The sequence below is a fragment of the Pimephales promelas genome, chromosome 17 (assembly GCF_988280905.1).
Source record: "Pimephales promelas chromosome 17, fPimPro1.hap1.1, whole genome shotgun sequence".
Taxonomy (NCBI): domain Eukaryota; kingdom Metazoa; phylum Chordata; class Actinopteri; order Cypriniformes; family Leuciscidae; genus Pimephales; species Pimephales promelas.
Genome location: NC_142785.1, coordinates 15,998,541 through 16,012,381, shown reverse-complemented (window position 1 = coordinate 16,012,381; position 13,841 = coordinate 15,998,541). Strand labels below are relative to the sequence as shown.

The 13,841-nt window shown below is 37.6% G+C and overlaps 1 protein-coding gene across 2 annotated transcripts in view; it reads right to left on the bottom strand.

Moving 5' to 3' along the window:
- The window catches only part of prkg1b (protein kinase cGMP-dependent 1b), a 193,327-nt gene that overhangs the window by 31,070 nt on the left and 148,416 nt on the right, over positions 1-13,841 (bottom strand). For both annotated transcript variants that reach the window (XM_039664767.2, XM_039664766.2), the window contains exon 8: positions 6,650-6,715. In XM_039664767.2, the coding sequence (XP_039520701.1) occupies positions 6,650-6,715 (66 nt within the window). The remainder of the gene's footprint in view (positions 1-6,649; positions 6,716-13,841) is intronic.

The following is a 13,841-nucleotide window of genomic DNA, read 5'->3' as shown; positions in this document are numbered from 1 at the left end:
ACCACCGGTTGTTCCTGAACACGTACAATCACGCCAAGTCGAACAGCGGATCTCTCAAAAGCTGACAGCCTTTGAAAGGGTACATAGAAATTGTTCCAAGAGAAACGACTGGGAATGGCACCAACCTTCAGCCGCAATGCAAACTTCTTTGAATGTAGTCGACAGCGGTAAAATACTGACTGAAGACATACGTGCTGCCTCTCTGAATGACAAACATAGACCCTTGGTTCCATCTAATAGCGATGACCCATTTCTTTTTTTGGTCTTCATTCAAAGGATATCCGTGAAAAGATAAATAAGGTTGATTTAGCTTAGAATTAGGGGTTGAACGACTTCAGATTTTTTGTAGTCGACTGCAAAGTCGAGTCGACGTCGACTAGTCGCTGACGTCATTCATAAAAACACAAGAGATGTGACAGATTTGCAACATGCCACAACTTGCAATTAATTAACAGAAAATTATACAGACGCTGACAGCTCATAATGGAGACCTTGAAACTTCATGCGTTTTTACTGATCTGATTTATCAAAACGATTCCATATACACCTGGTCACATAAATATGTTTTCGCAAAATGGTTATAAATCTGATCTTTAAACAATGCGCTATATGCAGATTTAACGAAGTTCACATCACCGAAAGCAACAGTAATGAGCTGCGTTTTATTGATCATCAGCTAATTTCACAATCAATGACCGCAATAAGAGAGACAGCACTGGTAAGATCATTTTGTTTCTTTACTTTTAACGAAGATGATTGTGTGTTAAGCGTCTGTGACTTACTTTCACTTTGATTTACGATAGTTTGCACGTTGGCTTTATGAATAGATGGTCAGCTGCGGTGCGTGTTATAGCTTTGTCATATAATGAATATAATAGCATAGGCTGCTCTCACCAGTGGTGGAATGTAACGAAGTACAAATACTTCGTTACTTTACTTAAGTACATTTTTCACGTATCTTTACTTTACTTAAGTACAATAAATAGTGCATACTTTTTACTTTTACTTCGTTACATTTTGAAGCAATTATTATACTTTCTACTCCACTACATTTCTACAACTTCTGTTACATTTTCGTTACATTTTCTGATCAGTTTTTTCCCTGCCAAAACGTAATCTGACCGTCCGTCCGTTGCACGTTTGTCTCACCAGTGACGTTTGGTTGCCATAGAGACAGTATATCAACCCGGTCACTAAATGCGTCTCACACGCAGTGTGTTTATCATGCAACTCATACGCGAAAATTTGTTTTTACGTGCATAGGAAACACACCGTGTGTAATATATGTTTGGTTTGGTTAGGATTATGGCAAGCCAAGAGGTTCAGAATTACACCATAAATGAATCGCGTTTACTGCCAAACATAGTTATTAACATAATAGTAAGGATAAGCATGATATTGCCTAATTGCAAGCTTGTTTCAGAAATGGTGACATTTTTTTTCCATCATTATTGAACATCATTATAGGAGTAGGCTATTAGGTTGAATGAGTTAGAATTAAATGTTTTATTAATCATTAGAAAATAGACATTAAGATAATAAATTGTTATGCAAGTACTTTTACTTTTAATACTTAAAGTACATTTAAAATAAAGTACTTTTTACTTAAGTATGGTTTTCATTGTGTTACTTCTACTTTTACTAAAGTAAATATTTATCTGGGTATTTGTACTTTTACTTAAGTACTGAGATTCAGTACTTCCTCCACCACTGGCTCTCACACGTTTTATTTCAGCATTTTTGGGAGAAGTCCAATTTACATATGCGGTTTCAACAACCAGATGCATTTACACGTGTCCAATTTCGTCTGTAAAGCGGCCCAGACCTCCTCATGAAGTGGTTTAAGAGATCGGATTTAAATCCGTCTCGAATGTGTTTCGGAGGGCATTTAGCTTACACCTGGTCTTTTCACGATCGGATAGCAATCAGATCACAGAAACACGCGAAGTGGCCAGATGTAGCTAAACAGCCCGCTGTTTACATCATCCTTTAGGATGAAAAGAAAAAAAAAGCTAGTTAGTGATGGATCTAAGTAATACAAAATAATATTCCAATTGATTGCGGGTGAATTAGAGATGCATTAATATGTTTAAATAAATATATGAAAAAAAAAGGCTAATGTTTGAATGATTTTAAAAGAGACTGCTCTCATTTTCCGGTAAAACAGTGAGCGTGCGTCATGCTTTTGCCAACGTGATCTCATGAGAATACGTATGTATTTGTACGTAAAGTGTCGTTCTATCATACGTATATATAATTACGTTTTATATGCGCAGAAACGTATAATACATGACGTATTTACAGTACTAAAACGTAAAATATTTACGTATTGACAGCACAAAAACGTAATTTATTTACGTATGAACAAATCCACCTACGTACACATTTGTACGTATCACAATTTATGCATATTAATATCGTAGCATTATGTTTTGACTCTATTGCATTCCACTGTCTTATTAATTAAGTTTTCAGTCGCATTTATTGATATAATGCTCATAAATATTAACATTTTGCTCGTTTCGCCTGCATTGTGTTACAACAATACACTATAAAACCACTATAAAACCTTAAAAATACATTCTTTAACGTTACTCGTTCAACCATTTTGTATCGTTAATAGTTTACCTTGAGACACATAAAGCGTTTTCTCCTATAAAACACAACAAAAATTCACAAAAGACATCAATTTTATTAGTTTGATGTAATCCAAATCTTTAGAATCCATAGCCTTCGTTGTTTGTAAGAAACAACTCCTAATTCAGCCTTTTATCCAGTCGTGATCTTCGTCTCCATTCTCAGCAGCAACCGTACATGTCAAATCCCGCGCTGGTGATGAATTCAAATTCAAATATTGCACCCTTGAGAAGCGATACGTCATGTTTTAGTGACATCAGTGATATCAAACGTTCATTGGCTCTTCCCTGCTTCGTCACAGTTTGTGACATGAAGAACTGAGTGTGACGGTTGGTTAGTTTATTTTTGAAATGGAGAAGTGCGAACCGAAGCCGGATTAACATTCATTAGTAATTTAATTTTTGCTCTGTACTTCATACAAAACTATTACAATACTGCCAGAGAGAAGACTGCGACTGCAACGCTTCATCATGTGAACGGCTTTTGGTATCGGTTTTGACATTTTCGCAATAAATAAACTATTGTGATTATACTTGTCTGTTAGTTATGTTTTTCTTTATAATTGTAATTTAGTTTGTTACGTAGTTTTAAGGAATTGTTGTGGGTAACGTTAGGTTTAGGGGTAAGTTAGGAGTAGGATTGGTGGCTCAAAATATATTTTAATGCTATATTGTTAATAAAACTGCCCTTTCCCAACACATCTGTCCGTTACGGTTTATCCTTTTTTATATTAACGTTTGGGATTAGGGTTACGGGATCTTACATTTATCTATAAAAAGGGAAATTATACAGATATCTTTATGATATAGAATATACATAAATAGTTTACGTTTTGTAGCTGTAAAAACGTAATAATGTTACGTTTAAATGTTGCAGATACGTCTATATTATACGTTTCAGCATCTATCCAAACGTACTAAAAAGTACGTTTTCTATCTTTGCAAAAACGTAAAATACCTACGTATTAACAATGAGACCAGGCTGGCTTTTGCTTACGTTTTCAACAATATAGTGCTAAGTTAGTAAAGTATTCCCATACGCTTTATGTACCAATGCTGCTTTCTTGCTGCAATGACCCTCTGGGCTCTTAATCTGTTGTCGTCTGCAACACGGCCATATACCATCAAAATTAGCACAATCATATAGTGTCACATGATCAACGCGACTAGTCGACGTCAAGCTTAAAGCGTCATGGCATTGCATTCAGGTCGACTAGTCGACTAATCGACTAGTCGGTTCAACCCCTACTTACAATTGCTGCACTGAGGGACACTACAACAACATTCTTGGACTCGGCCATTGTTGTTGTCACCGCAAGTAAGTTTACCCGGTGTTGGCGAGCACCGGAAACACAAAACCCGGAAGTGTGAAAAAGGCTTATTGGCACATGCTCCGGAGACATCTGTCGTTGCTGTGCTTGGTTCTAGTCATGTGACCTACAGTACACTTGTGCTATTCTGCAGTGAGAGATTTTTTTATCTCGATGCGGCGTTTATTGTCTTACGTGTTCTAGAAGTTGAACAGTTATTTCTCCACATAGAACACAAAAGGAGTGGCTGTTTACCCTCAAAGACCCAATTATAGAAAAATAAGTTTTTAAGGAAATGTTGTAATATTGCAATGCTAGGCGTGCTGAGTATGTCTGAACAAATATACACTAATAATCAAACAATATTAGTCATATTTTTATGAAAAATAATTTATTATAAAAAATATGTTCAGATTGTATTTACAAAATGGGACATTGATGGACATTGAACTTGCTGGAAAGTGTGTTTGTGTAATCTTTACCAGTGTCTGCAGCGGCCTCTATTTTGTCTATATCTTCTTCTGACAGACTTTTGGAAATACTCCAGTGATGTATGAAGGGAGACGTCATCATACCCAGACCGGAAAAATCTGGATTTGATCAGCCAGAGATAACTGTCACAGGGCATGGTCTGTGTTCTTGAACGACTTGATTTTGCTGTCATGATGTCCACATAATCATCCGAAGGGTGGTCACTGGGTTTTCCTTTTCCGGTTCACAGGCATCTCGACATTCCTCTTCATCAGAATCCATTTCAAAATCACTGTTCTCACTTTGGATGACACCAATGATATAATGCACTTTGTAGGTAATAGTTTATCCTGGCTGGTGGCATTCTGGAGAGAGAAAAAAAACTGCTTATGTGTTCACAAATTCCACAGAATTCACACACTACATTCTGACTAACATATTGTGTCCTCTACTTGTCAAACTAATAGCATTTACACCCCATTCCAGAACATCATCACCTGCCCTTCATGAAAAGCAGATATTTGGGAAAACAAACAAAGCCAAGAAAAGAAAACAGGACCAATTAAGTATATTTGAAGAGTTCAGATGCAAAAGCCTCTAAGTGCCATTTGAAATTTTCTTCTAGAATGATAATTGTTATCAAGCTTGTATATTTAAGTTCAGTAATTTCACTTAAATGACAATTCATAGGTAATCTTCATCCCGATTTAAGTGGAATTAATGAACTTAAATATACTAGCTTGATAAAAATGATCATTCTAGAAGAAAATTTCAAATGGCACTTATAGAGGCTTTTGCATCTGAACTCATTTTGAGATATGTACGATAAGATGATAAGATCAGATAAGAGATACTGTAAAATAAGATAAATATTTATGCACAAAAACTTTCAAACTTTCAAAGAAATAATTTATTATTTATTTTTATTATTATTAATTTATTATTTCTTAAAACTTTAACTTATCATTTAATAATAACTACTGTACGTTTTGATTGAAACTCAAAATTGTAAAAAAAAACAAAAAAAAAACGTATCTAAAATCTAAAACTTGTAAATGATCAAATGTTTCTATTAGTATTTTTTTCGCATGAAACAGATGAAGTCAAATGTATCTAGGTGCACAGAAGCATACTGCTATCCGTTTCACCCAGTGTTGAAAAAAATACAACACTGAGATTACAAGTTCAAAACCAAATATATTTAAAGCATTAGAAATTGCCTTAATATCTGTATGATCTAGACACTAATCACATACAAAAAATGTTTTGTGCATTTTACTTACTTGAATGTTGATTTATTCAGTCCAGTAAAACAAGATGATGTGCTTCAAGGTGAATAAGCAGGCTGAGTGAGTTCATGGCCAAATGAACAAGCCTATTCACAAAATATTCCATCCAAAAGCATTAAAAGGCTGAACATTAGAACCTATTAGTTGTCTTAATGGGTCTTTGCGAGAAGAAAAACATCTGCAGGTTTATTTTAGTAGAGCTAAAATTGATCTACTAAAATTGTTTCGTTTTTGACCATAAACCATAACCAAATATGTCCAGTTAGTTTGTTTATTGAGTTCTGCCAACAGAAACGGCTCCCAACGAAGCCAAAGTGAAACCCCTATCATCAGCTCATAACACTCAATTAAGAAAATTTTTTTTCATTTCTAAAATTCCTATGGAGAAAATTAATTCTGGATTCCAAACTAAAAAAAACAAAAACATGAGCATCCCTGTTACTACATCTGCATGAAACAGTGGTTAAAATCACAGGTCAGCTAGCACACAATATAAAGATTCTCTTAATGAGCATTACCATAATGCTCTTTAAGAGGACTGAAATATTGTGCGATGTCCTGCAGTGAGAGTAAAATGTGGTTTGCATGAGGGTTTGCTTAGTTTATCCCTTCCTCATTTTGAAGGATAATCAAAGTCTCTGGAGTATGATGTCTTCAGGGGTAAGAGAAGGTTTTGTGAGTCCCGCTGTGCAGAGAGGCATTGTCACCCGTGCTGTTCTGACACACGCTGTGCCACTCAAATGAGGGCATATGTTTGATTCCCGACAGTCTGATGTCTAACTGGCGTAAACTAGCCCGAACTTTACGCGGTGAAAGTTGTGAGAGGTCATAAGAAATTAGCAGTGGTAAATTTAGTGAGCACACAGTGGAAAAGATGAAAGTCTAATCAAATTTCACAGCATCAGTACACACACATACACACACTCTCACTCTCTCAACTCACTCTCTGTCGATGACGAGGCAGGTGACAGCTTCAGCGGAGACGACATTAGCCGTCCTGATGTCTTCTCTGTGGGGACACAAATAATTTATGTCAATCATACACAGCCAGAATCTACAATGTATTTGTTTTTGTTTTGATTAATTCTTGAACCACATGATATTATTTTGTTTTTCCTCAAACGCTTTAACACATTTTTTTCACAACAGTCTTACATTCTCTATTCTCAATTTTCACAGCTGTTTGCTGGAACTCTATTGCGTGTCTGCAAAATGTAGTGACTCACCGTTATTTAACTGACGTCTTGGGACGTCTTTTGACCATACGTCAACATCTGCCTTTTTAGGGTACCCTTAAACGTCGGTTAGATGACGTTTTTGGATCCTAACCCTACCCCAGACCTAAACCTACCCCGTCACCTAACCGACGTTAAAGGTAAAGCGTCAGTTGTATGACGGCCCGGGATCGTCATGTAACCGACGTTTAAGGGTACCCTAAAAAGGCGGATGTTGACGTATGGTCAAAAGACGTCCCAAGACATCAGTTGTATGACTTCTTGGGATGAGACGGTGTTAACTCACCCAAAACAATTAATTCATGTTACAAAACCAAGTTATTGTGTCAGTAAATTGGCCCATGCTACGGTGGCCGAGAGAGCTTTGACAACACATGTGCTGCATGTTTTATTTGTACCTTTTTGTTGATGCTGACTGCTTTCTATACACTGAGCTTTATAGATACAGATTTCAACAGTAGTCTAGGTAAAAATTTCTAGATAAAAGTAGGTAATTAAAAAAATAGCAGAAATGTTACATGTCAACGTACTCTGTTACGTACGTAACCTCGTTTCTCTCTAGAAAAGGGAACAGGTATTGCGTAAGTAGCTTACGCTACAGGTAAAGTCATTTCTCGAGAGACTGAAGCCAGAAATTATCCTTAATTTTTCATATATTGTCAATGCAGTGCAGCAACTAGCAGACCTAGAGCAGGCTATCTCGTGTGCTCATTGGCTGCCCTGCGCTAACTGCTGCAGCCTACCACTGAGCCTCACGCATGACATCACTCCCGCCAGAAGGGGGCTGGCTTAGCATATAAAAGCCGGACTCGGGGGTTGCATCACTGGGACCATTAGCTGAAGCAAAAATTTGCTCTTGGCGCCTGCACGGTCGGGTTACGCAATACTCACTCCCTCTTCTAGAGAGAACCGAGGTTACATATGTAACCGAGTACGTTCTCTTACGAGAGGTTGCGCAAGTTAGCTTACGCTACGGGAACCCATTGTCAACACCGCGCACGCCCAGCATCCACTTCATGAATCCCAGGGGTTCCCAGCTACCCAACATAGATAAGTGTGAAATAGGTGGCCAGCAGTGCGGGATGACTTTAACCATAGCATACGCTAACTTACGCAATACCAGAGAACCTCTTGTAAGAGAACTACAACAGTTGCTTTTTTACAAACTTTATTATATCTTCCTTTAACGTTCTTATGCTATGTTCACACCAGACACGAATAGCGCATCAGGCACGAATGATTTCAATGTTAAGTCAATGCAAAGACGCGCTATGCACGTAAAAAATTCCTGCGGCGCGAATGCGTCTACCGCGCCGCGCTCTACGCCTAATTTGTGCGTATGCCGCGAATTGAGCATCTGGTGAGTACGAATTATTTAGTTAGTGCTATTTGTGCACTCATGCGTTTGACGCAAATTCACACCTGCCGAACTTTGGCGTCAATTCGCGCCACGTTAACCAATCAGGAGCCTGCTGCTTGCTCACGTGGTGAAGTATCTGGATGCTTCAATAAATTATTTTGTAATATGAGTAAATGCATGGTGGGATTCTTATGCACAACAAAGCAAATATTTTATCACTTAAAACTTTATTTCTATATACGAGACATGTTCATTTTGTATTGAATGTTATTCATTCCATATCTAGATTATATGAAATAATATTATGATGTAAAGACAACCAACATACATGTGCATAAGTTTGTTTCTGACGTGAGAGAAAAAAAAATCACAGGACAGGTTAATAATAAATTATCAAAAACAAAAATAAATGACAGCTAGATTAGATGGATGTGGGCCAGGGTGATCCTCGTTCTGATGCGGGGCAACAGGTCATCAAACTGGGCGCGGGACAGGCGGAAGTACCGCTGACAGCGTCCTCCGAGAGCGAGCAAATGGTGAAACTCGCCAAACGGTTCGCCTTCCAAAGGGTCCAGTGGACACAAATACGGAGTTGATGATCCCCACGCCGCTGTTCTAGCTCTCCAAAACAAATACAGTGTGGTGAATATCTCGATGAATGCTCGATCAACATAAAAAAAGATGGCCGCCAACGGGTTTTGATTCTGACGCACGAGACGCACATAAGTTTTGCTTCAAACTTTTGATTTTACGTGCGTCAGTTTCACTCTTGATGCGAGAATTAACACAAAGTGGTCAAGCGTAAAACTAGACGCGGTAGATGCGAATTTGACACGCTATACATATCCGGTGTGAATGTAGCATTACACATCTTCCTATTGGTCGCGACAAGCAACTGTACATTTTCAGTTCACATTTAACACATTTTTACACAAATAAATGTACTGTTTACAAATGTATTTATACTACTGTAGCTGCTGCTCTTTAGAGTTGTGACGTTCCTCCATGCTCAAAAATGGTAATGATTGTGCCATGGATAAACTCCATATACTGTGCTTCCAAACTTGATTGCTTGATAGGTAAGATTGTGATTCCTATTTCATGACAATAAAACCCACTGTAGCATGTTTGTAACTGCGCATCCTGAAAAAATTACTGTTTCAGAAATTAGCATCCATAGAACACTGACTCAGTAATCAGTGGCAAAATGAACCAAAGTTAATCATCACCCATTGTTATAGAACATTTTTCACCACATGGCAAAGTGCAACCCAAACATTCATCGCTGTAAGGTTTCTCACAACACAAACACACAAAACAGTTTCTGTGGCATCACTCAGCATGGTTGCCCTCTCTGTCACTAGAGTCTTCTTCACTGCAGTCTGACAAACATGAAGGCATATACTGTTCTCTTTGTGGCCCTCTACTGAGCTGAACTTCAGTGTGTGTGCGTGTGTGTGTGTGTGTGTGACTGGATTTTTTTCCCACATGGATTGTAATTTCAGTACATTTTGACCTTTTGGGGACGTATTTGTCGGTACCCATGAGGTAAACAGCAACTAAATCATACCAAATGATGTGGTTTAAAACTGCAATTTGTACAGTTTAAAAATTATTATCTCTTTGGGAAGTCACCGTAAAACATGGAAACCAGTGTGTGTGCGTGTGTGTGTGTGTGTGTGTACTATATTTTGGGGACAAATTAGTAGCCAGAAGTGACCAAAACCTGATAAAATCTCCACAAATCTTAGGGACGTCCTCATTTGTAAATCTGGTATAAAACTGAAGTACTGTAAGTGTGTGTCTGTGTGTGTGTGTGTGTGTGTGTCTGTTGGGGGAGGGGGGGTTTGGGGGATGACAGCTCCAAACACCAGCACAATGCCAATTCACAATGCTGATTTCGTTCACACAAAAACGAAAAGGGCCTCTAAACTTCCAAACCAGGCTCATTGGAAAAACATCCCTGTGGTGATATTTCTGCAAAATGATATTAGGTTGCCTCTTGACATTTGTCACTTTCAACGTGAAACGTCCAGTCAGTGGCAATAAAAGCATGTTCAGATTTATTCGAAACCTGAATGCGGCAGTATTTTATTACATAGGTTGTTGTAACAAAATTTCTGTTACAACAAAATGTCTGGTGACTGACGTTTAATGGTTAATGCTCTATTGTGTTTGAAAAACACATTTGCTAAAACTACCATGCCATTTTAGCTTGCTTCTACAAGATTATGACTTCTTTTATTGTGACTCGTGTTTCACCGGATTCATACCTGAATGATCCACATCACAAGTACAGTGCTGTATCAGGTGACCTACCAAGCACGTTTACTATATTAGAAAAGCCATATATATTGAGCTGGTTATGTGCAAATGTCAAAATGTATTAGTATGTATTAAATCATGGCACTATGGCACAAGTGTTTTGAGGTCACAACATAGTATTGTTCATAGAACCTCATGAAAAAAAAAGTCTTTATTAAAGAGTAATTAAACCCTAAACCAACTTTTTTTTAGTTAATGATCTGTAAGAATGGATCTTGATTCATACCAGTCATTGATTCGAGTAACTTTTTTGACATTTGTGTATAAAGTGTTCTATTTCTACAAAATATGGTGTAAAAACGTTTTAGTGCTGCCCTCTTCGGGTTGAACGGTGGCTACTGCAGTTGAATTTTCCTATTGGATGGTAGCGGTTCTTCGTGACGAACGCACGTTCCAGCTCACCACGCTCTTGGTATGAGCTACGCCCTTGGCAGTATAAAATCCAGCTTGTTTCGTCAAAACCACGGTAGCGAGTCAGGAGTTGGAATCGCGAGTATTGAAAACGACCAGGATAGAGTGTTTTAGCATCTATTTCATTCCCTCTATCTCCGCTGAGGTCTGCCCACTTTTTCAGCATTTTTCAAATATTGGCAGAGGGTGGAGTCAGGCTCTGACCTGGGGTTTAGTTACACTTTAAACAATAATTTGCTCATGTAATAATTAAAAAGAAATACATTAATGTTGTTGGTGTTTTACTACCACTAGTGTAAATTTTATGTACAGGTAGTTAGGTATGCTTTTGGAGTTTTTGAGCAAAAATGCATGTTTTGTATTTTTGTTTTTTTTATTTTTTTCAATGAGCAATAGGTTGCTTAACATTATTTTAAATCAAATTAACACTAGTGCAAAATTATATTTATTAACTCATATTTTATATTTGTATGACTATTTAAATATAATAATGTTGAACACTAAAGCAAACTATTATTGGTCATGCTTTTTAAACAAATTTGAACTAACCCCTAACTATAGCCAGGCAGTGTTTGAACTACTTGTGTGTGCACTTGTGAGTGCTTTACGAGGACTTGCAAGGACTTCCAAAGATACAGCTAGTATATGCACTATGCAAGCAATATGTAAATTACATGATTTACCCTATTATACTTTATCGACACAAATTGATAAGTCAAACAGCCACCCACAAATAGTCTATGAATGGGCTCTATGCACGGCGGTATTTCCGGTGAAGGATTAAGGATGATCGATAACTTCCGCCGATCGTGGAGTCCAATGCAATACCGAGAATTTATATTGAATTTTATACTCCATGGTTATACTAAAGAAACGTTAGTCACAAAAACAGATAAAACAGACACCCCTCGTTGTGTTTATGCTTCTTTTTAAAATTATATTAAATAAACATAACTATATATAAAATTACATCTAAACGTATGTACGTTTCGTTTCAAAGACGGGAGGACAGTAAATTTTGAAGACTCTGCCATAATCCTGTTTTTCTCGGTTTTCCTCCGCTTTAATCTCCACAACCGGAAATGGACGAGCATCCTTGCGTCAAATGGGGAACTTATGCGTGCATATAGCCCATATTTAAGTTCACTTGAACAAGGGTTAAATTACTCGTCAGGATACAGAACAATACAATATTTCCTCCGTTCAATGAGGCCTAAGACATCGAGAACCCAGCCACAACACATAATTGGGAATAACATGCCTTACCTTAACACAAAATGGATTATAAGGAATTTGCGCGCAGATCATTGGCCTCCAGCGTTTATTTTTGTTTTACAAATCTTTGAGTTAACTTACTAAACTGGATTGGAATTTGCACCGCAGTGCCACCAGTCCGTGATGCTTACGACAAGAATAGCATAGTTATCTTTATTGAAGTGAATTAGGTGTAAATCGCTGTCATGCATGCATGAATGAATGATATTTTTGCTATTTTACACATAATAATCCTCAATGATCGCATTACACAAAACTGAAATTGAACATCAAAATAAAACATTGTCAATATTTGTTGAGACCCCTCAAAATTTCATGAATCACTTTTTCAGGGGAGCCCATGTCTTATTAAGCGCAGCCGAGCTCGCCCTACCCCCCCTGTAGTTCGCACCATGACCATAGGTAATAAATGCTGGTGCAACTCAGCGTTTGTGCTAAGGAAACAAATCATAACACAAATCATCCGGCTTGTTAACTCCATGGCAACTGCAACACATGAAAAACCACTCAGAGCACCTGCGACTCTGCGACATAATTTCCTGACAACCACCCACAACCCCTTGTATTATGGCAGAGTTTTAAACAGGGAAGCACCACTCAAACAAACTGTGAAAATCATGTCGCATCTTTACAGTTACATTGATTGTTCTTCAAATAACTGATTTGTTCGGCAACATTAAAAGGACATCAACAAAACCAGCTGCAGACAGCAGACCACTTATGTACAATTACCATAAATAGCCCGCAAATTGCCTGCCACATACACACAGTCATGGCGTGTGACAAAAGTACACACATTTAAAATTATAAGTAACCTTTGTATGATGGATTTTCATAGTTTAAGTCTAAGGACCAGATTTGCTAACAGCTTGCGCAAAAAAATAAAAACAAAAAAATCAGGATTTAATAAAGGCATACATGGGCAGGGTTATTTTTTGCATTTTGCATATATGCATTTATAGAAGTTTACCTTTCAGATGCAAAATTTATGGGAGGAGAGTATTTAGATGATTTATGCAAGGTGATTTGTTTGCTTGCGCAAGTCAATTTACTGGTATTTGCACCCCCCAAAAAAGCATGTCTTAAACTGGATGCTAATTTGCGCTGCTCTTGCTAGATTGCGTTGGTCATTATGGAAATGATCCGGCTGCGTCTGTGTTCTTAAAGGGATACTCTACTTTTTTTGGAAATAGGCTTATTTTACCACTCCCCCAGAGTTAAACATTTGGGTTTCACCATTTTCGAATGTATTCAGCCGATTTTTTTATATTTAGAAGAATATCAGTAATGCCTAGTTCACACTACATGATTTTAAAATGTCGGGCTGAACTGTGCAGTTCATACATGACTTGCTCTCAGTGAAATCATGAGTGTTCAAGTTGTTTAGCTGTTCACACCACACAACACAACGCGATTGATCCACAACAGGAGGTAACTCACTACACGAGTTAACAACGCACTACATAGAGATACAACCACGATCGGATAAGAGCATATCATTTGTGACTCAATGAGAGCTGTTTCAGTAC